We start from the raw sequence: 24,519 nt of genomic DNA, 5'->3' as shown, positions 1-24,519 counted from the left end.
GAGGACCAGGCGACGTGGAGGAGGACCAGGATCTGTGCACGAGCAGTTCCATGAAGGCTGTCGAGTGCTGAGGGGTCGGTGTCCGTCGGGAGCACCAACAAGCCTTGGTAAATGCAACCAACAAAGGAATCAAAGAAGTAGCAAAGTTGGGGCCTCGTAAGTCCAGGGGACTTACGAAGAGTAGGGGAGTCAGGTCAGGCCCAAAACAATCAGGGGAGCCCAAAAGAAACAAGCGTGACCCTCAAATGGAACCACAGGCCGGAGGACCAGGAGTCGCAAGAGGAGCTCAAGCAGCTCACCAAAAGATGCAGGCCACGATGCACAAGATGCGGTGTGGCTCAAGATTATGTTCACAGGAGATGCTCGAGGTTAGGGCTACGTGGAGCCTGAAGATGTTGGAAGGAAGCCAACAAGCCTTTGCAACTGCAGGTTTGACGCGTTGCACAGGGGTTTGGTTATTTCAACCCCCACGAAGGATACTGGCCTTAACTTGGTGAGAGGGGAAGGTGGGCCCCAGGAGCTGTGGAAAACCACCACCTGTGTAGCAGAGCCCACGGAGTCCGGAGGAGCTCTGGATCTGCAGACCGGTCGACTTAGTTCAAGTGCCTGCGAATGCAGGGGAGTGTCTCCTTCACTCCAAGGGAGATTTCTTCAGGTGTCTTTGATGCTTCACAGGCCTTGGAAGGTTCCTGTATGATGCACAAGCACAGACGATGCAGCAGACTGGAAGGGAGACAAAGTCAGGCACAAACAAAATCCAGCGAAGTCCAGAGTGCCCAGACTATAAAAGTAGAAATGGCGTCTGATCTGAATAATATCCCACAAAGAATCTAGGGTCTTACACCCAGGTAAGCCCTTAAGTACCCTAGGAAAAGGTTTGGGAAGATTCAGAGGACCCTCCCAGGGGAGGGTTTGGACAGAGCAGGAGGTTACTCCCATGACCTTTGTCCAGTTTGGCCCAAGAGCAGGAGCCAATGGCTCCAAGAACTGGTTTGAGCTGGACTATGCATGAGACACCAAATGTGCCACTCATGGAGACTTTCTGGCACTGGCAAGTGCACCCACCTGGTCCCAATACGCTAAATCCTGTCTGGGAGGTGGGCACACCTCCCTGTGATAGGATGCCTATTGTTCCACCTTCCTCTGCTTGAGTTTGGCTCAACAGCAGGAGGAGGGTAGACATGTGTCTCTGGTCGGCAGCAACCATTTTGTGCCGCCCGGGTCTAGAAGGTTAGCACTGGAACACAGAGCCTAACGGAGGGCTTGTCCAGTGCTTGGAATCATTCCTCTCACACCATTTTAGGTGTGGGGGTATGTAGGAGGATGGATATCTGACTATGGTTACCCCTAACTTTTTGCCTAGTGTTTAGCTGGTTTTCGACTTAGTTGGCCTGGGATCCTGCTAATCAGGGCTCCAGGCTATCTGCTCTCACTGTAAAATGGACTCCATGTACTTTAGGTACATCTCTAATTGGATGTTGGGTCACCTTTGTGAGCCCCTGTATAGTGTACCATAGGTACCCAGGATATAGGTGCATCCAAGGCCTACCAGGGGCTGCAGCATATCTTATGCCACCCCTGACTGCCCATCCAAATTGACACAACTCGCTGATCACTCAGCGGGGGCAAGGTCGTGTAATCACCCCTTGCTTAGGTATAGTATTCCTATACCTACCAGTATATATAGACACATATATACCTATAAGCCACTCCTATAGCAGGCCTTAACAATCCTGGAGGCAGAGTGCTTGGTTTTATGTGAGATGGTGCTCTAGCATGAGCTGAGCCTGTCTGCAGCTTTCGGAACCATGTCCTTATAGCTGTTCTATGATATAGCCATACCATATACTCTTAAGTGCATTATAATCCGCACGGTTATTGCTAACTTTGGTTTGGCTTTATCAAAACATGCCGTGTAAGGTGTCATACGCTTTGGAATACTACCCCCCCCCCCGCCAGTTCTGGCGGCGGTGGTAGCATTCCCCCCCTTCTAGAGGGAGAAGACATGTAAGTGTAGCTTTACCCGGTTAAAGGTAAACAGAGCCGCAGCATCACAAAATGGATGCTGCTGCCACAGACACAAGTCTGACCTCCTGCAGCTGGGAGCCCTTCCAGCGAGGGAAGCCTGGACAATAGATTTCCTGCCTTGGGAGGTGCTAGCACCTCCCCAGACAGGCTATAGTGTATTGGGGCAGGGTGGGTTGAAAGGAATGAGACACTGCCTGGGGCACACAAGGTGCTCCATGCATAGCCTGGTTCAAACCAGTTGCTGGGGCACTCCAGCCCCAGCTCTGGCGCGAAACTGGACAAAGGGAAAGGGGTGTAACCACCCCCTTCCCTGGTCCCACCCATAGGAGGGACCTAGCAGGTAATCCAGCCCCTTTAATTCGTATAAAGCTAGGAGCTGAGTCTAGGGACTTTAGATTATCCTTAACAGAAAATCTGAAACGAAACTCTGGACCTTCGACATTCTACTGCAACTAGAAGACTGAAGAATCTCCCTTGTGGTCAAGGAGTGACCACCCTGTGCAAACAGGCACCACCAGTAACTTGCCAGTTTGCTTAGTTGCCGCTCCCGACTGAACCAGACGACCTAGCGACGCAGTCTCTAGACTTCCAGACTTCTCTGACCCCGACCCACATCCACAGCAAAGCTGAGCCCTATGGCGGACACGAGAGATGTGGGACCGGACATCCTGCAGTACCTGCTTTTTGCTAACTGTGCAGCTTCTGAGGCGTCCTCGAAGTTGTGCATTGGACCCTGAGAAGTCCAAACCCCGAGCAGTAAGTGCACCGAAGCTCAGCCCTCCCCGAGTGCCGCGTGGGGCCTGCGCCTGCATTTCTCCTCAACGCGTCTTCGCGGTTGCTAGCCCGTCGGCTAGTGGCCCTCCTGAAGACTCCATTTTGAAACAACGCTGCTTGCCTGGTTGCTCTGGGCTTGCTCCTGCTTTGCTGCAGAAGGGAAGCCCCTCCGACCTTGCTGGTCTGAACAGAAGCCGATCTTCACATCCTGCGTGGGTTGCCTTTGCCAAGGCTTGTTGACTCAAATCCGGAAGCCGACACCGTCAACAGCGAGATCCTTCGTGAGACAGTCCGTATCCAGCTCCTTGTCATTGTCGACGCCTCCTGGTCCACGTAGCTGCAGAGACAAGCTTCACAACATCACCTGATTGCATCTCGACATCGCCTGGTTCCTTCCTGGTCACTGGCTAGTGACCCAGACTCTGTCCCCTCTGCTTTCGGGTTCTTCACTTCCTCGATCCACCCTTGGATCCACCCGGACATCTTCCTCCTGGTCGCCTGCAGCATCTTCTTGCAACTCTCCATAGGATTGTACGAAAAAACCCGACGCCACTTGACACCTATGCACCCGGCTTCCCTGGGTGAGGTAACTCGAGTACTCCGGTGCTCCCGTGGGTAATAACTATCCAAGTGTCCTACTTTAACTGGGTTTTCCCGTAGTCCACCCGGAAGGTCCGAAATGAACTAGTTTCTAAACTTTACGTTCCCATTGAAAGTCTATGTGAACCAGCGTGTGTGTTTGGACACTGCACACGCATCCTGTGGGACTCCTGCTTCCTAACCTTCGGTTACTATGTGTAGCCCCACCGATTTCCAAGGCCCTAGGCCTGTTCACCTGTCCTGAAGTGGTTCTTATACCACTTCTTTAGCATATGGTTTACGAGGCCCCTAGGGCAGAATTGTAATTGTGCAACTTAACGTATGCTTATTAAGTTACTTGTGATGTATCTCGAACTCGGACCTCATAAAGAGTGCAGAGGGGTTGTGTTAGAAATAAATACATATATATTTTATATATACCTTCTGTGGTGTCCTTTCATCTGGTATACAAGGGGTTATTATTGGTAAAACAATTGGCTTCACATGCTTTCTGAAGTGTTAGCCTAAGACTGCGTTGTCCATGCTACCACTAGGATAGCTGGTCTATAAGATTGACTTTACAACCATCACCATAAGGGTTGTTTGGACTGGGGCAAGGTACTCACTAGAATAGTGAACATCATATACCAGGCCAACTTCTCACAGGGTATTATTCCAACATGTTTGATATAAAACAGGATAGGATTCGTTGCAGCCGTTTTTTCGATGGTCACCGCGTAATTACATGGTGTCCCTCTATATAGTATATGGCTGCTTGACTGACAACCCAGGAGAACGGACTCTGTAGGCTGCAGGGGTGATCTGCTCATGCAGGGGCACTCTCTCACTTCGAACCAAGCAGCCTGCCTTCAGGATTGTCAAGGCCTTATATAGGGGTGACATATATGTTTTAAGTGCAGTGATCCGTAGATATAGTAAACCTATATCTTTAGTAAGTGGTGCATGTACCAACATACACAGGCAGCAATGGCAGGCCTGTAGTTCCCTTTTGCATGGTCTCTCATGAGTGGCATAATACATTCTTCAGCCCATGGGAAACCTCTGGGCTACCTATGCCCTGGGTGTGAGAAGTTGGCCTGGCATATGAAGTCCACTATTCTAGTGGGCACCTTGCACCAGTCCAAATGACCCTTATTGATGGTAGGTTTAAAGTCAACCTTATAGAAAGCTAGCCTAGTGGTAGCTGTGGAGAGCAACCTTCAGGCTAAGGCTTCGAGGCGAGTTAAGCAAGTTGTTTTACCAGTCTATAATCTCTTGAATGATCAAATGAAAGTACACCACACAAGGTATATATCAAATATATATGTATTTATTCTAAACACAACCACTCTGGTCTCTTTATGAGGTCAGAGGTAAAAGCACAATACAAGGAACTTAATTAGCATACAATAAGTTGCACAGTATACGTTATGCCCTAGAGGCCTCACAAGCCATATTGAATATGCTACTTACCAGTATGCATCTGTTCTTGGCATGTAGGGCTGCTAACATTCATATCTTATGCATAGATCGCCGCCTAGTGTTGGGTCCGGATGATTGCACATTGTTGTCCTGGAAGAGTCTTCGAAGTATCACGAGATAGGTGGCTCCTCCCCTGGACTACAGTGCGCATGGGCATCGACTCCATCCCCAGATTGTTTTTAGCCATTGTGGCAGAGATGGAGTGAAATAGTGTAAAGGATGTCCATGCTAATGATGAATGCATAGAGAGTATCTGCAGCCGCTACGGGCACCGGGGAGGAGGGCGGGCGATATGAATGTTAGCAGCCATACATGCCAAGAGCAGATGCATACTGGTAAGTAGCATATTCAGTTCGAGGCATGTGGGCTGCTAAATTCATATCTTATGCATAGAATACACAGCAGTCCCTCCATTAAGGGCGGTTGCCCGTGCCAGCTGCAGAAGCTTGAAAAAGTGTCTTGAGAACAGCCTGTCCTACAGCTGCTTGCTGTTTTGAATGCACATCTACACAGTAATGTTTGGTAAATGTGTGTGGTGTAGACCATGTGGCTGCTCTACAAATGTCTTCTAAGGGAATGTTGCCCAGGAAAGCCATGGAGGCCCCCAATTTGCGTGTGGAGTGCGCCCTTGGGGGTATTGTTAAAGTACGTTTAGCCTTTTGATAACAGATTTGAATGCACTTAACAATCCATCTGGCTATTCCTGCTTTGGAAATGGGGTTGCCGTTGTGCTGTGCTGAGAAGGCAACAAAAAGTTGTTGTGTCTTTCTAAAGTGTTGTGTTCTGTCAATGTAGTACATTAGCGCCCTCCTAACGTCTAATGTAAGAAGCATTCTTTCTGCTACTGTTTGTGGGTTTTGGAAGAATGCAGGCAGGTCAATAGTTTGGTTGATATGAAACTGTGACACCACCTTAGGAAGGAATTTGGGGTTAGTGCGGAGCACTACCCTGTTGGAATGTATCTGGATGAATGGCTCTTGGATTGTGAGCGCCTGCAGCTCACTAACACGTCTGAGCGATGTGATAGCAATGAGAAAAGCCACTTTCCATGTGAGAAACTGAATCTCGCAGGAGTACAGTGGCTCAAAAGGTGGGCCCATCAGCCTAGTGAGGACCACATTGAGGTTCCACACTGGAGCCGGTGGTGTTCTTGGAGGAATGACTCGCTTCAGTCCTTCTAGGAAGGCTTTAATGGCAGGCAGCCTGAAAACAGAGAGGTGTTGCCTATTCTGGAGATAAGCCGCTATGGCGGATAAATGTATCCGAATGGAAGCGTACGCTAGATTGCATTTGTAAAGATGTAACAAATAGCAGATGATGTTAGGAATGGATGCATCCAGCGGGTTGATATTGTTGTCTGTACAGTACATGACAAACCGCTTCCATTTTGCTGCATAGCAAGCTCGGGTAGTGGGCTTTCTTGCCTCCCGGATAATGTCCATGCATTCTGGAGGCAGGTTGAGGTAGCCAAATTCTAAGACTTCAGGAGCCAGATCGCCAGATTGAGCTGTCGCGGATCTGGATGCTGAATGTCGCCATGGTTCTGCGTCAAGAGCCTGGATGTGAGGTGCAGCCTTTGATGCGGTACCACGGAAAGTTCTAGAAACGTGGTGTACCATGGTTGGCGTGCCCATGTTGGAGCAACCAGGATGAGAGTCATCGAGTGTTGCTTTAGCTTTCTTGCCACCAGCGGAATGAGAGGCGCTGGGGGAAAAGCGTACGCAAATTTGCCTGACCAGTTCATCCATATCGCATTCCCTTGCGATTCCGGGTGAGGGAACCTGGCGGCAAAGCTTTGGCATTTTGCGTTTTCCCTTGTGGCAAACAGGTCTATCTCTGGATGACCCCACTGCTGGAAGTACGGGTGGAGTACTGATGGATGTATCTCCCACTCGTGCATTTGATGGCTGTATCTGCTGAGCAGATCCGCCATCTGATTGTCCTTTCCTGGGAGGTGTTCCGCCATGAGGAAAATGTTCCTCTGAATGGCCCACTTCCACATGCTCTGAGCCAGATGAGACAGCTGTGGTGAGTGAGTACCTCCCTGCTTTTGGATGTAGTACATGGCTGTCATGTTGTCCGTCCGGATCAACACGACTTTGTTGCACAAATGTACTTTGAAGGACTTTATCGCCATGAAGATTGCCATCAATTCCAGATAGTTGATGTGCAACTTCTGCTGCTGGGTGGACCACAGTCCCTGCACAGTGTAGTGGAGCACATGAGCTCCCCACCCTTGGAGAGATGCGTCCGTTGTTAGGATTATCTGTGGCACTGGCTCTTGGAACGGTCGTCCTTTGCAAAGGTTGTGTGGATTCCACCAATGCAGAGAGTTGTATGCCCGACCGGTCACCAACACTAGGTCTGTCAGTTGTCCCCGAGCCTGTGTCCACTGATTCGCCAAGCATTCTTGGAGCGGACGCATGTGCAACCTCGCGTGCAGGACTATGAAGATGCAGGAGGCCATCATGCCTATCAACTGCATGAACACTCTCGCTGGCAGGGAGTGATGCGGACTGAACTTTTGGATCAGCGACTGAATGCTGTTGATTCTGACTGGGTTTGGCTGAGCCATAGCAGTCAGGGTGTTTATTGTCGCGCCCAGATACTGCCGCACATGGTTTGGTTGAAGGTGCGACTTTGGGTAGTTTAGCGAGAACCCCAGGCTGTGAAGGAGTTGAATAGTGTGGGACATGTCTGCGGCGCACTGTTGTTCCGACTTTGCTTGAACAAGCCAGTCGTCTAGGTACGGGTAGACATGTATGTTCTGTCTCCTGAGGTGCGCCGCCACTGTCGCCAGACACTTTGTAAACACTCTGGGGGCAGTAGTCACCCCGAAGGGTAGGACTTTGAACTGATAGTGCCTGTTTTGAATGGTGAACCTGAGGTATTTTCTGTGGGATGGGTGGAGTGGGATGTGGAAATAAGCATCCTTGAGGTCCAAGGTTGCTAGGAAGTCCCCTTGATTGAGCAGGGGAAGGATTTGTTGCAGTGTCAGCATGTGAAAGTGTTCTGACAGTATGTACATGTTGAGGGGGCGTAGATCCAGAATAGGTCTGAGGGATCCGTCCTTTTTTGGGATGAGGAAGTACAGGGAATAGACCCCTGTGCCTTCCTCTTCCACTGGTACGAGCTCGATTGCGCCTTTTTGCAGCATCACCAGTACTTCCTGCTGCAATAAGTGCAAGTGCTCTGCCGACATAGGACGGTGTCTTGGGGGAATGTTGGGAGGAGTGGATGTTAACTCCAAACAGTAACCGTACTGGATAAGTTTTCTCACCCACCTGTCTGTGGTGATGGACGTCCAGACTGGCAGGAACTGCTGGAGTCTCCCCCCGACAGGTGTTGTATGGTCGGGGGGCAGTGACAGAGAGTCACTGTTTGTTGGCGGCAGAGGAACGGGAGTTGTTGTTCCCTCTGCCTCTGCCCTTGGCACTGTTACCTCTGTAACCCCCTCTACCCTGCTTGGGGTACGAGGATTGGGCACCACCCTTTGTGAATTGTGTTTGTTGACCCAAGTGTCCTCTGGTAACACCACGTGCTCCTGAGCGACGAAAAGTGCTTCCCCTGAATTGTTGTGACTGAAGCGCCCCCATGGACTTAGCAGTCTCGGTGTCCTTTTTAATCTTTTCAAGGGTGGTGTCTACATCTGGACCAAACAGTCGGTCAGGATTGACGGGCTGGTTGAGGATTGTAGTTTGAATGTCAGGCTTAAATCCAGATATACGAAGCCAAGCTTGTCGCCTTAACATGACGCTAGTGTTAATTCCCCTAGCCGCTGTATCTGCCACATCAAGTGCACACTTTATTGCAGTGTTTGAGATAAGCTTTCCCTTTTGTATGAGCATTTCGGCTGCTTCCTTAAACTCATCAGGTAGGTGTTGAAGGAGCTGTTCTAGGGTGTCGTAATGCGCCCTATCGTATCGTGCCAATAGTGCCTGTGTGTTTGCTATACGCCATACATTGCCAGCTTGCGCAGCCACCCTTTTGCCGGATGCCTCAAGCACTTTCGACTCCTTGTCTGGGGGAGGAGCTTCACCCGTCGTTTAGGAGTTTGCCCTCTTGCGGGCATTGGCGACCACCAACGAGTCCAGAGGCAACTGTCCCCGAATATAGGCAGGATCTCCAGGTGCTGGCCTGTATTTTTTCTCGATACGTGGGTTCACCACTCTTGCCCTGGTAGGTTCCTTAAAGATCTCCGGGGCATGTTTAAGGACACCTTTGAGCATAGGAAGTATTTTAACTGTTCTTTCAGAGACAGAGAAAGTGTCGAACAAAAAATCTTCCTCCACCGGGTCAGCATGCATGTCCACATCATGATTTGCCGCTGCCCGTTCTATTAAAGCATTAAATGCTGCAGAATCCTCTGTTGGAAATGTACGTGTCCCAAAACCTTGTGGATCTTGTACCACCTGATGTCCACCTTGGTCCCCAGTGTCGTCATATGAGTCCTGCAGAACATCAGGGTCATTGTCAACTGGGAAATTGTATTGGTTATCTTGTCCATCATCCTCTCCTCCTGATTGGTTGGGTGAAGGAGATGGACTTCTTCTTGGTGGTGGCAGAATAGGTTCAACAAAGGCAGGAATGTCCTGGTCCGGCCTCTTCTTCTTTAGTGGAATAACATAGGATTCCAGCGGTTGGGAAGTGATTTTCCTCTTGTAGAGGGTCAATTTCCCTGTTTGGGCATCGATGTAATGCTCAGAATGGTCTTCTGAGGCTTGATGTTGATCAGAGCGCCCCTTTTGCGTCGAAGGATCCGACGTGTTAGCGATTTTCGGCACCGATCTCGGTGCAAATGCTTTTGGTGCTACCCTAGGGGGCAGAGTGTAGAGAAGCTTGGTCGAGGTCTTTGGAGGCGATGCAGTTGACGACAAAGTCTTCTCCCGAATACGTTTGAGGGAGTCGATCACCTGCTTTGTGAAGGAGGCAGAGGGTTTGGTAACCGACGGCGGATGTTCGGTGGCGTCGGACTCCCTCGGTGTGGTCGAGATTTGCCTCGACGAATCGACAGCTGCAACGTGTCGCGGCTCCGTTGGAGTCTTTGGCGCCGACGCCGTTGCTGCCGTAGTGCCTGCGGCCTTCGGGTTGTGGCTTTTAGTCGACTTTGATTCGACGGCGCGTTTACTTGACGGCGCCGTAGGAGCGTCCGAAGGCGTGTCAACAGACTTAGATGTCCGTGCCGGAACGACTGTGCTTGACACTTGATGGACGGCCTTCTTAGAGGATGGTTCCTTCCGCACCTTTTGCGACGCTGTCGACTCTACAGCCTGCTTCGACTTCGGTGGGCCGGAGGGCGACGGAGCCGATGAAGGAGCAGGCTTCGATACTTTTTGTTGGACGTCGGCCATTTTAGGTTTGGTCGATTCCGAAGGTTTCGGTTTCGATTTTGGCTGGACGTCGGCCATCTTTGGTGCCGTCGGATCCGAAGGTTTCGGTATCTGAGATGGCGGCTCCGCTTGAGTGTCCGTGGCCGGGCCAGAAGGCGGGGAAGGGGATAGCGGTGCAGGGTCGTGGGTAAGGCCGAGTGGCGATCCCGTGACCTGAGCCTCAATAATGTAGACTTCGGGGCATAGCTCTTCCTCTGAGCTATCTTCCGCGGCCCCATAAACTTCTTCGTAGTCCCCTACCTCCTCGACGTATTCAAGGTCGTGGCCCTGTTCCTCGACATGTTCCTCGGGATCGGCCTGGACGTCCGTCGACGGTGGTGAAATCTGGAGATGATGGCTGCCGCCTTCTTCCGCGGGGTCGTCGAATATGTCGTCGGGTGCCGGCGCCGCTCGCTGGGCCTCGAGGCGCGCCGCGCGCCGATGCTTGAGCGTCTTCTTGGACCTGAACTTAGAGCAGGCCATGCAGTTTTCTTCGTTGTGGTCCGGTGATAGGCATTTATTACAGACCGGATGCACATCGATATGCGGATATTTGGATCCACAGACGGGGCAGAACTTGAACGGGCTCCGCTCCATGTTAAGTTCGTCTGGTCTTGCTGCGACGAGAGGGCCTCGATCGAAGAGTTACTTGACTCCGTAGATGTCCGGCTTAGAGAGTCGGACGACGCTCGAGACCGTACGCAAACAATACCGACGCAGGTAACGAAGGCCTTTTGGCCTTAAGAACAAAGTTGTTTTCGGTTCCGACACGGAGACGTCGAAACCACATCCGAACCCAATGGCGGAAAAAAACTATCTGGGGATGGAGTCGATGCCCATGCGCACTGTAGTCCAGGGGAGGAGCCACCTATCTCGTGATACTTCGAAGACTCTTCCAGGACAACAATGTGCAATCATCCGGACCCAACACTAGGCGGCGATCTATGCATAAGATATGAATTTAGCAGCCCACATGCCTCGAACACTAAAATAGTGGTATAAGAACCACGTGAGACATAGAAGTCAGGCCTAGGGCCTGTAGAGCCGCTGGGGCAACCAGTAACCACCCAAGGTAGTGACACAGGAGACCCATGGGGGACGCACGCAGTGTCTAAACACAGCAGCGAATCACCATTGACTTTCTATGGAGAACGAACAAGTTACAATTTTAAAGATTAAGGGCACTTAGAGGTGAACTACGATGGAACCCTTTTAGACTAGGACATTTCGAGAGTCAAGACCCACGGGAGCACCGGAGTACTCATGTTACCTCACCCAGGGAAGCCGGGTGCATAGGTGTCCGTTGGTGTCGGGTTTCGCTGTCGATTCCAATGGAGAGCTGCAAATAAATACTGCAGGCGACCAGAGGAAAAGTGTCCGGGTGGATCCAAGGGTGGATCGGAGATGTGACGAACCTGAAAGCAGAGGGGACAGAGTCTGGGTCACTAGCCAGTGACCAGGATGGCGACAGGAAGATGCCAGCCGATGTCGGGTGCTTTCAAGTGAAGTAGGTGAAGCTTGACTCTTCAGCCATGAGGACTAGGAGGCATCGACGACAACCAGGAGCTGGATTCGAGCTGTCCCACGAAGGATGTCGAGTGCTGCAGCGTCAGAATCCAGATTGGACCCAACAAGCCTTGGCAACAGCAACCCACGCAAGATGACAAGATTGGCTTCGGTGCAGACCAGCAAGGTCTGAGGGACTCCTCCTTTGTAGGGGAGTCTGAGCACGTCTGGAGCAACCAGGAAAGCTCAAGAAACAAAGGGTTGGCCTTCGTGGGGGCTCACTAGCCAATGGGCTAGGAACCGCGAAGTAGCCTCGAGCTGCGGTGAAGAAAGGGGACTCACAGGTCACTCGCGAAGTGCGGACCTCTGTACTTCGGTTCAAAAGGTGCTCGGGCAGGGACTTCAAATACCCCAATGCACAACTTCGGGAAACTTCTGGAAGTAGGTGCAGTGGCAAAAATGCAGGATGCCCAAGAGTTCCGGTCCCATGTCTCTCGTGTCAGCTACAGGTCTCAGCTCTGCTGGAACTCGTGTCAGTTTCAGAGATGTCTGGAAGCCCGTGTCCTGTGTCGCAGATTCTTCGGGATCCGGTGGGAGTCTCGAAAATGCAGACCGGCAAAGATGCTTCTTTGGTGCCTGTTTGAACAGGGGGTCACTCCTTGACCCCAAGGGAGATTCTTCAGTCTTTCAGTCGTAATGAAATGTCGAAGGTCCAAGATTTCTCCTTCAGAGTTTCGTCCAGTTTAATCTAAAGTTCTAGGGACTGGGTTCCTATATAATACTACGTTTATGGGTTGAGCTAACTCTAAGGTGCCACCTATGGGTGGACCTGGGGAGGGGGTGGTTACACCCCTTTCCCTTTGTCCGGTTTCGCGCCAAAGCTGGGGCTGAGTGCCCCAGCAACCGGCTTGAACTGGGAAACGCATGGCGCACCTTGTGTGCCCTAGGCAGTGTCTGAAAAGCATTCACTTAATGCAACCCACCCTGCCCCAATACACTAAAGCCTGTCTGGGGAGGTGCCAGCACCTCCCTGGACAGGAAACCTATTGTCCAGGCCTCCCCTGCCGGAGTTTCGTCCAGCAACAGGAGGGCAGACTCGTGTCTGTGGCAGCAGCATCCATTTTTTGATGCTGGGGTTCTGTTTAACTTTAACCGGGTTTACCAGTATATACATGTCTTCTCCCTCTAGAAGGGTGGAATTCTACCCCCGCCGCCAGAACTGGCAGGGGGTGGGGGTAGGATTCCAAAGCGCTTGACACCGTACACTACATGTTTTGATAAAGCCAAACCAAAGTTAGGATTAACCGCGAGGATTATAATGCACTTAAGAGTATATGGTATGACTATATCCTAGAACAGCTATAAGGAGATATTTCCGAAAGCTGCAGAGGGGTTCAGCTCATGCTAGGGCACCCTCTCACACAAAACCAAGCACTCTGCCTTCAGGATTGTCAAGGCCTGCCACAGGAATGACTTACAGGTAAATATGTATCTATATGTAAAAGGTAGATATAGGTATACTATATCTAAGTAAGGGGTGCTTACACCACCTTACCCAGGCTGCACGTACAGACCTGTGGTGTCAGTTTGGAAGGCTAACCAGGGGTGGCATAATACGCGCCTCAGCCCCTGGTAGGCCTCTGGGGTACCTATGCCCTGGGTACCTAAGGTACCATATACAGGGACTCACAAAGGTGACCCAGTAGCCAATCTGGTATGTACCTAAAGTACATGGTATCAATTTAGAGAGAGAACAGCGAGACTGTGTGGTCCTGATTAGCAGGGTCACAGCCAAACTAAAGTCGAAAAACCAGTGAAACACAGCAAAAAGTGGGGGTAACCATAGGAAGCAGACATTACTCTCCTACACTGGGTACCTTAGTACCATATACTAGGGGCTGATAAGAGTACCCCAGTATCCAATCAGGGAAGTACCTAAGTACTGAACACTGCAATTTAGGGAGAAGGCAGACAGACTGAGGTCCTGATTAGCAGGATCCCAGTCAAAGTCAAAAAACAGCTTTAGCACCTTGCACAACATGGGGGTAACCATGCAGAAGGATCCCACCTTCCTACGATGCCAATAGCATAAACTCTACCAAATGCTAAACCTATTGCGTTGCAAATGCTGGCTTGTAAAAAAGCGCCATGCCATGCTTTCACTTTGTCGCGGCTCGTCTAAAGAAAGGTTTGCGTCTGACATTAAAGGCACTTGCAGAAGTGCTGCGCTGTGCAGGGAGCATTTTTCAAAGATAAAGTGCAGCATACATGATTGGGCACCGCACTGTAAGATAAATATGGTGGGTTAGGGAGTGCCTGTCATGCCTGCAACAGCAGCTAGAATAAAGATATTAAAGAAAAAGGTGCTCACAGACTGTAGATAAAACAGACCATGTAACAACACAAGTAAAACGTCCAGTCCCCATGGGAGGTTACAAATGCAGACAAGGCGGTACTAAGGAGGGACTACTAAGCCTATTCATGAATCAAAAGCAATGATTTAGAAAGGACAGTAACAGGAGCCAATTGAAAAGATTGGTGGGAAATGGGCGGAGCTTCAAGTCCATACCTGAATACAGCATGCCTCACAGAGCAGTGTATTCGCTGGCCAGGCCTGACCTAAAATCTCCTTGGGCCAGTAAGCATTCTCTATCCTAGTTGCTCTCTCTTGGAATTTCCTTTCCGCTTATTTTCATTGTAAAAAGATCACCTGATCTGACCTTTACTGGAGTTGCTTTATTGAATCAGGTCAGTAAGCTCAGCGAGTATGGTCTCACTTGGGGCGAATGTGCAAAAAAACATAACTAATTACATTCATCATTCGCTCAGTTTTTTCTCTGGTGATGCAAATTTCAATCTCCAATTGTGATACACTGACTGTCATGACTAACTTAACTGTGTGGACATCTCATGATGAAGTGGACGGAGAGCTATAAACACCACCTACAAACACGCTGCCCAGTCAACAAGCATTGGCAAAGCCATTATGTATCGCCTAAGCAAGAGCTATTGGTTTTGACAATGTGTTTTAGCCAGGTTGTACTTGGCAACAGTTCAGCATGATTAAGAGTTAGTGGTGTAGAGTGGATTGCTACAGAGTGGAGTGCTACAGAGTGGAGTGCCGCAGCGTAGAGTGGCATGGAGGGTCATGGACAAATGATAATGTGTGGAAATGGCATCACCTAGTGTATTGATTTGATCATATTAACTTATTTGTTTCCACTACACTTCAGATTAACAAAAATGTTCTTCGTTTGTGCTTTCTTAATGCGGATATATTCTGAAATATTTGCACAGTTTATTTACAGGCATTTAAATTTTGTTGTGCGCTAGAAAAAAGCATTTCATCTCACTAACCCAGATTGTCAGATAAATCCTCTCACGTTTAAGTCAGAGAAAGAAAAGTAAACACCAAGCTCCCTTGGAAGACAGAGCCTGACATTTGACCTGTGTCTTTGAATGCACAGCAAATATGACAAGATAATAGCAAAATGTATAGGACTTTCTACAGAAAGCAAAGACCCGCGGTTGAAAAGAGTAAACATGCTCCACGGGATGGACTAAACCAAGCTGGATAGCCTAAAACAAATATAGTCAGAAAATAGGAAGCAAACAATAGTGAATAACAAAACACAAAACCAGTGGTAAGCAAAGAGTGGAATGCATTCCCAGGGAAGCTTTCAGAATGTCCACCAGAAGTTGAATGTGTTGTCTGGTGGGTATTGACCTAGAAAGGCACTGCTTTAATCACTTTTCTATGGTATGCCGATGGTTACAGTGCAGCAGATGAAGCAGAGATCTCTGCCTCGAGTTCTATTTTGAGGAAAGTTTCCTAAATTACTGGAGTTTAACCTGCATTTGTGCTGTCTTTTTTTCAGATAATGAGTCAAACTAAGTTATTTTCAATTGCTTGTACTTTTGCAGTCTTAAATCAACACACTCCAAGGTACACTCGGAGTTGTCAACTATGAATTGATAAAGCATCCCTATAAGAAGTAGCCATCATTGAGGCCTTGTCTACATACACACTATTCTCAACAGTTCTTAAACTGCTATTTCAAAATCATAAACACATATATACCAGTTAAGTATTGTTATGGGGGACATAACAGTTAAGTACTGATATAGGGACACTTAAAAGTAGCAGCCCTCAAACTTCTTTAAAGTAGGCATTTATCAGAAAAACAGGCAGTTGCTTGTGGTAGTGGACATACTTTTTTATCACAGCCTCTGCATGTAGTCTCTGTTGATTCAATGAGCTTTTCCACTTCTAGGGCTCTAGTGCCCGGTGTTAAGCCAGAGCGGCACACTCCGCAAACTGGTTTTCTTGGTTTGAGACACTCCTGCAGGCACGACGTGCAAAATCTAAAATGAGAAAAAGAAGAACAATTCTGTTCAAAACCATTACTACAAGACTCCCCTGTATAACAAACTATGCAGAGCTAATTTACTTTATAATAAACAATACCGCATTTAGAGGCATTAAAATAAATCCCAGGTTAAGGACTAGAACTATTGGAAATTTAAGATTCCAAATACATGTAAAATGTCAAGCTACCTATGATGTGCATTTTTAGAGAGGACAAACACATTTCTGTTGCACAAATGGTGCTTATCTCTTCATCTTAGATTCAATAAAACATAGTATTATGTGATGTCTGACTGCACTGTGGTACACACCAAGAGTACACAGTATTCATGACTATAGGATTCTATATATTTGCAAATGACATACCTTATACTCCCTAGAGTAGTAATTTTGAGGCACCAATCTTTATATTATTAAAGGCAAATGCACAATAGTAAACTAAAGATGGGTAAACTAGGGGAAGTTGACAGGTTTGATTCAATCTAAAATACAGAATCTGGATTTTATTATAGAAAGATCATATTCCTATTCATAAGCCTTGTGTGCTTTGTCGTTTGATTGCAGCTCCTCTTTGGAATTGTGAGATCACAAATTGTCAGCAATTAGGAGCAACAGACGGTAAGAGTGTAGCACTTGTATGTTGGTGCTCCAGAGGAAGTGTAAAACCTTTATTGTGGAACTTAATAAAAATTGATTGAATAACGTTTAAAAATCACAGTATTATAAAAAGACAATATTATAAAATAGATAAATATAAATCTAAAGTGTGTATGAGCAGATTTTGTGTAGAAAGGATGCAATTCATAGAGATCAGATCAGGACAGATTTAACCCTTTATTGTGCAGTGGTATTAAGGGAGTTCATGGTGTCATACAAACTTTATGTAAATTTCCCCAAACAGAGCAAGGTCAGTCAGTCCATTAGTACTTAAGCAGTATGACCAGGCCTCCTTACAGGTATGAATACTGAGATTTGAGAACACTGGTTTCAATAAGGTGCGTTGTGCTTTGAAAAGTAAATAATAGATGAAGCTCTGATTCTCCCTTGTAATCACAAAATATGCAATGTTGACTTGTTTTTGACCAGTTTGTTCAATTTTCTCGGATCGGAATGATCATTAGCCTAAGGCATAGAAATGCAAAAAGAACAATTGATGGAGAGAATGCTGAACTATTTGGACTGGACTTTTCCCAATGGGGCAGGGTCAAGCCTGATTTGCAATTAGCTAAGTTCCAACTGAGGTGGCATGCTGTGCAAAAACATGATAGACTAGGATGCAGCGAGAGTAGCTATCAATGGCTGAGATTAATGCAAGCATTCCATCCATCACCTTTTGTATACTTTCATATGTCACCCTGAGTGGGACAGGCATGTCCAGACATGGGTCTTGTGCACACTGTCACTGGAACCAAGCTATGTTTGACTGATGAGCTTATAAAAAGGGCCAAACCGGTCCTGGATTACTTGTGCTTCAGTTGAGGGAGGGACTGGCAGTTTGGGCTGGACTATTCCCATTGGCACAGGGTCAAAACTGATTTGCATATAGCTGGCTACAAACTGAGATGGCATGGTGTGCAAAATAACGATGGACTGGAAAGTGGCCCGAGTAATTACCAGTGGCAGAGATTAATTCAAGTGGTCCATCCATTACCTTTTGCACATCATATGTCACCCTAAGTGGGACGGGCATGTCTAGACATGGGTCCTGTGCAAACTGTCACTGGAACCAAGCTATGTCCGGATGATAAGCCCTTAACAAGGGCAAAACCAGTCCTAGATTGCTTGTGTTCCGGTTCAGGGAGGGCCCGGCTTGGCAGTTAGGGTTGGACTGTTCCCTATAGGATACAAATCTATCCACATATAGTATATACATGACTGTTACCTTGTGGACCATAGGGAACACAAGGATATCTGGAACACAGTGGTGGTGCATCCATTAAGGGCGCTGGGGCGTTGCCCCACAAGCCGCCCGCACCCGCAACTCCCTCGGCGAATCTAACCTTAAGTAAACTGACTTAGTTTACTTAAGTTCAGAGAGGCAGAGGGAGAATTGTCTGACCATCATGTCAGTCAGCATGAACTCGGACCGCCCACCCCTTCAGAGTCTGAAGGGGGTGGGCGGTCCGGCGTCATGCTGCTGAGTGACTGACATGCAGCAGACCAGGGGTGGGGCAGAGCGCACAGCAGGCAGCAGTGCGCATGCTGGGTGAAGGTTGGTGAATTTGTTCGCCGTACCCACTCATGCGCACTAGTGTCTGCTCTGCTGGCGAAAGCCCATTAGGAGAGCGAGGGTTGAGCAAAGGATCAAACCTCGGTCTCCTAATGGGCAGGCGTCACCCTGCTCTAAACCAATGCTGGCGCTGCTGGAGCAGCGTCAGTATTGGCTTAGTGGGGTTGCCAACCAGTGCTGTTCCTTAAAAGGGGTGCCAAAGGGACCAGCCGAGAAGCAGAGAGGCGCCTCATGGACCTGGTAAGCTTTTTTTCTTAAATTGTAATCTCTCACTGAAATGTAAGTGGGGGTACGGGGTGCTGTCTCAGTAAATCTTTCGCTAATTAAAAACATAAAAAGGTTGTCTAACCATAAAAAAAAATCTTGAAACTTCGTATTCACATGAACATTTTTCAAACGTGCCCCGAAGAAAATTACTGCATTCCTAACCGGCAAACCTGAATAGACAATTAAATAAAAGTTTTCTCCAAAGTCACAACCTGCGAGTACGATCACAGGAAGCGCGTTATCTTAAAAGTAGCTCAGCTCGGCAGCTGGATAAACTCAGGCGCGACAAAATTATGTCAGTGCCAATTGGTAATATTGACAGGGAGTAAAAATAAAAGCGTAAGAGGAGAGAGAGAGGAAAAGGAAGAGTGGGTAGAAGTAGCCACAGATCAAGAAATGGAAAGGGCAGGAGCAAAGGGAGTGCAAAGAGTGACAATGAAAGGAGGGGGACAGGGAGTGCAGAAGAGAGATGTTCACAGAGAGGAGGGATGGACAGAGGGGAGTGCAATGAGTGACAATAAGAGGAGAGAGACAGGGATGGAGATGAGAGAGAAGTTCACAGAGAGGAGAAAGGGACAGAGGGGAGGGGAATGAGTGTCAATGAGAGGGATGACAGAGATGCAGATGAGGGAGATTTGCAGGGAGGGACAAAGGGAAGTGGAAAGTGGTACAGCAAGGAGAGTCACACAGATGGAGATAAAGAGCGTGTGATGAGGTTCATAAGGGCCAAATGAGAGTGGAAACAATGGCAATGAGAGGAGAGTGACAGAGATGGAGGTCAGAGAGAGAGGTTCAAAGAGAGGAGGGAAGGGCAAAAGGGAGTGGAAAGAGTGACAGCAAGGTGAGAGTGACACGGATGGAGATGAAGAGCGTGAGATGAGATTTCATAAGGGCCGAATGAGAGTGGAAACAATGGCAATGAGAGGAGAGTGACAGAGATGGAGGTCAGAGAGAGAGGTTCGCAGAGTGCAGGGGGAGGGCAAAGGTGAGTGGAAAGAGTGACAGCAAGTAGAGAGTGAAAGGATGAACATGAAAGAGGGTGCAATTCAGGTAGAGCTGTAAGGGGGAAAACAGGAGGTAGAAAGAGTGATGGGCAGACCTAAGTGTGGGGGGTGGAGGGGGAGTGCAGAGGGCAGCTGAGGAGAGGGTGGCAGAGATGGTGAAGGGTGTGAGACACAAAGACACCGAAACACAGAAATGAGTGGGAGGCAGAAAAAGGAAGGTGGTCCTTTTTGAACACAGAAAGAAACTCGACTTGCTGGGACAAGCACTCAGTATTTCCTCATCCTGGCCAGAGCGTCTCCTGGAAGCTCCCAGAAAGGGGAAGGTGTGACCAGGGGTGCTTGTGAGGTGGCCCAGTATGTCTGGCTGCGGGTTTTGTGTTTGTCACTTTATGAGTAAATCGAGTATTTCACGTCTGCTTGCAGCTGCAGCGGTCTCTGTATACTTTTTTGTGTACAGGTCTTTAAGCCTAAACAAATGTTTGTGATTCGTGCTTTATGTGTGTACTTGATACTAGTGTTTGAGTGTGCGTTTTTACTTGTGTTGGGGTGAAGTTGATGGATATAAGGATGTTGTTACAGTCCTGTCATAACACTGTCGCAAGAGCTTTATCAACCTTCCTACTTCTTCAAATTTGCTTGAAAATGCTCCATTTATCCACTCTTTTTCACAATGTTCTCGCCTCAGTGCAGTACCACGATAACTTTACGCCTCACCACTTTCAAATGTCACCAGCCGCCACTGCTGGAACATAACCATTAAGCTACTGAGCTATCCTACAAAAAAGACATTCAGTAAACTACATGTTAAGATTAGAAACAAACCCATTAGCTACTATTGGGTCTTTTTAAACCTCTGAAGAGAGAATCCATACACACATCTCTTCAGCAAATGCATTATACCCCAATGTTACCTTGCCACTGCCATATGCGAAAACTTGCTGGATTAACATACATCTTTGCTTTGATGCATGAGCAAGACCTCCGACCCTCGGTCTAGGTCCACTCTCCCCGCAGCTCTGCTGTGCCGCCTCTTGCCTCCAGGCCCCGACCTCCTCCTTGGAAGGTTCGAGGCTGCTGTCCTACCTGCACCTGGTGCCCGCTCCAACTGGGACCAGACTGCCTGCTACCACCGTAACCTTTCTCAGACTTTTTTTTCCCTTAATTTTTTCCCTGTTGTGCCACTGTTATTGTGCCCATCTGTATGTTGCTCTAATTCTACCACTGTTTTTATTTTCTCGTGCCTGCCGTTCCTTTAGCTGCTGCTGCGGGCCCTCCCCCCCCCCCCCGGAATTCCCCCGCTCCAGCCTCTCCTCCTTCCCACCTCTCCTACTTAATGGCAGCCGATACGCGCCAAAGGCAGGCCAGTCTGTGCGCGACCCAACAGCGGCCAGCGCCAGGAACCCTGGATCTCCCACTACCCATCGATACGACACCACCACCCTCCTCACACTCATCCCTGGAAGACTTAGAGAATGCCAAACGGCCTCACCGAACACGACCCAGGGCCAGTTCTCCTGCCTCCACTGCCGCCAGACCCTCACCGCCACCTCGGCCTCCAACACCGACGATGCCAGCACTGGCGACACCCTAAAATGCATCCTCCTCAACGTACGCTTCGTACACAAACACACCATGGAAATCTGGAACCTACTCAACTCTCTCTCGCCCGACATTGCCTTCTTCACAGAGACCTGTACCAGCGCATCTTCCGCCCCCGGCATCAGCACCGCCATCCCAGGCGGATACAAGATCCAGAGGAAAGATCGCCCCAACCACCCAGGAGGGGGCCTCGCCATCGCCCGCAAGAGCACCCTGCGCCTCACCACCTCCAGCGAAACCTTCCCGCCGCTGAACACCTGCACTTCCAGATCCAGACCACCCCCAAAGCCACACTCTGAGGAACCCTCGTCTACAGACCCCCCGGCCCCTGAACACCCTTTGCCACCACCATCACCGACTTCATTGCACCGCACGCCATCGCCTCAACAAACTAAATACTCATTGGAGACCTGAACTTCCACCTCTACAACCTAAGAGACCCCAACTCCACTATCCTTTGTGACAACCTCACCAGCATCAGACTTAAACAACTCGTCAACACACCGACCCACAGAGCAGGACACACCCTCGACCCCATCTTCGCGGCAGGAAACCACACCCAATTCAGCCACACAATGCAGCTGCCGTGGACAGAACAGCACTGCGTACACTTCGCCATCAACAAACTCAAGGCACCCAAACCAGCCCCACGCCCAGCATGAAGGAACTGGAGCAAGGTTACCGACGAGCAACTTAAATCCACCCTCACCCGAGACAACCACACCTGGGCCCCAGACGCAAATGACACAGCCAGAGAACTCCACACCTGGATCTCTGACTGCACAGACGAGCTTGTCTCGCTACTTAACCCCGACAGACAACACCCCAGGGAAGCCGCTTGTTTCACCACCGCTCTCCAAGACGCAAGAAGCACCTGCAGACGCCTGGAGAAGAACTGGAGAAACACCAAGACAACGGAAAACCACACCACCTACAAGGACGCCTTGACAGACTACCACAACCAGATCAATTCCACCAAGAGGAACTACATCCACAACAAAATCCTGGCCAACTCCAATGAACTTTTCAGTGTCATTCAAGAAATCACCAACCCAAGCAGCAAAGCCACAGACATCACCCCATCCCAAGACCCCTGCGACAAGCTTGGAACCTATTTCCATCTCAAGATCAAAAACCTCTAAGACAACTTCATCGACCATCCACCAGGGGCCACAGACGGCCCCCCGCAGCCCAGAAACACAAGCCAGCCCACCATCTCCAACTGGACACCGATCACAGCCGAAGACACCGCCTCAACTATGAAAAGCATCTACTCGGGGCCCCCCACAGACCCCTGCCCCCCTCACATCCACCACAGAGCCGCAGCCACCATCGCACCAGAACTACAATGCACCATCAACACCACCTTCAAAAGAGGCACCTTCCCAGATGACTGGAAGTGCACAGAAGTCAGACCTCTGCTCAAGAAGCCCACAGCTGACCCCACTGACCTCAAGAACTATCAGCCCATCTCGCTCCTCCCCTTCGCAGCCAAAGTTGCAGAGAAAACAGTCAACAGGAAACTGACACGATTCATTGAAGAGAACGCCATCCTTGACCCGTCCCAATCCGGATTCCAAAGCAACCACAGCCCAGAGACCACCCTACTCACCGCCACAGATGACATCCGCACCCTCCTGGACCAAGGCCACTCCGCAGCCCTCATCCTACTCGACCTCTCAGTGGCCTTTGACACCGTCTTTATCCGCACACTAGTCGCCAGACTACACGACGCAGGCATACAAGGAGCAGCCCTGGACTGGATCCAATCATTCCTCACCGGAAGAAGCCAAAGGATCAGTCTTTCACCGTTCCTCTCCAACCCCACGAAAATCACCTGCGGAGTCCCACAGGGTTCCTCCCTGAAACCCACCCTCTTCAACAGCTACAGGGCCCCCCTCGCAGCCATCTTCCAACAACATGGCCTCAACATCGTATCCTACCCCGACGACATCCAGCTCATCCTCTCCCTCACCAAAGATCCTACCCCTGGGGGACCTAGGATTTGGTACCCGTGGGGGACCCTCTACTCTGTACCCCTGGGGGACCCTCTACTCTGTACCCCTGGGGGACCGAGGGTTCGGTACCCCTTGGGGACCGAGGGTTCGGTACCCCTGGGGGACATAGGGTTTGGTACCCCTGGGTTAACCCCTGGGGTACACTCTAGTGGGCACCCCTGGGGACCTAGGGTTCGGTATCCCGGGGGGGGGGCCTAGGATTTGGTACTAATACCCTCTATTTGTTCCCCTGGGGACCCTCTAGTGGGTACCCCTGGGGGACATAGGGTTCAGTACCCCTGGGGGACCCTCTACTCGATACCCCTGGGGGACCCTCTACTCGGTACCTCTGGGGGACCGAGGGTTCGGTACTCCAGGAGGACCGAAGGTTTGGTACCCCTGGGGGACCGAGGGTTCGGTACCCCTGGGGGACCTAGGGTTCGGTACCCCTGGGGGACCAAGTGTTCGGCACCCCTGGGGCCCCTCTCCTCGGCACCCCTGGGGGACCCTCTCCTCAATACCCCTGGGGGACCCTCTCCTCGACACCCCGGGGGGACCGAGGGTTCAGTACCCCTGGGGAACCATCTACTAGGTACCCCTGGGGGACCAAGGGTTCGGTACCCCTGGGGTACCCTCTACTCGGTACCCCTGGGGACAGAGGGTTTGGTACCCCTGGGGGACCCTCTACTCGGTTCCCCTGGGGGACCCTCTACTCGGTTCCCCTGGGGGACCCTCTACTCGGTTCCCCTGGGGGACCGAGGGTTCGGAACCCCTGGGAGACACTCTACTCAGTACCCCTGGGGGACTGAGAGGATGGTACCCTGGGGGTCAGGGGGTTCGGTACCCCTGGGGGACCGAGGGTTCGGTACCCCTGGGGGACATAGGGTTTGGTACCCCTGGGTTAACCCCTGGGGTACACTCTAGTGGGTACCCCTGGGGACCTAGGGTTCGGTATCCCGGGGGGACCTAGGATTTGTTACTAATACCCTCTATTTGATCCCCTGGGGGACCCTCTAGTGGGTACCCCTGGGGGACATAGGGTTCAGTACCCCTGGGGGACCCTCTACTCGATACCCCTGGGGGACCCTCTACTCGGTACCTCTGGGGGACCGAGGGTTCGGTACTCCAGGAGGACCGAAGGTTTGGTACCCCTGGGGGACCGAGGGTTCGGTACCCCTGGGGGACCCTCTACTCTGTTCCCCTGGGGGACCTAGGGTTCGGTACCCCTGGGGGACCAAGTGTTCGGCACCCCTGGGGCCCCTCTCCTCGACACCCCTGGGGGACCCTCTCTTCGACACCCCTGGGGGACCCTCTC

At 50.1% G+C, this 24,519-nt stretch overlaps 1 protein-coding gene across 1 annotated transcript in view; it reads right to left on the bottom strand.

Moving 5' to 3' along the window:
- The window catches only part of RNF114 (ring finger protein 114), a 127,085-nt gene that overhangs the window by 85,749 nt on the left and 16,817 nt on the right, over positions 1-24,519 (bottom strand). Inside the window, exon 2 of the mRNA XM_078652026.1 lies at positions 15,953-16,103. Within this exon, the coding sequence (XP_078508152.1) occupies positions 15,953-16,103 (151 nt within the window). The remainder of the gene's footprint in view (positions 1-15,952; positions 16,104-24,519) is intronic.

Source organism: Lissotriton helveticus, chromosome 7, assembly GCF_964261635.1.
Source record: "Lissotriton helveticus chromosome 7, aLisHel1.1, whole genome shotgun sequence".
Lineage (NCBI taxonomy): Eukaryota > Metazoa > Chordata > Amphibia > Caudata > Salamandridae > Lissotriton > Lissotriton helveticus.
Note: the sequence above shows the minus strand (reverse complement) of the source record. Positions and strands in the feature narration are given on the sequence as shown.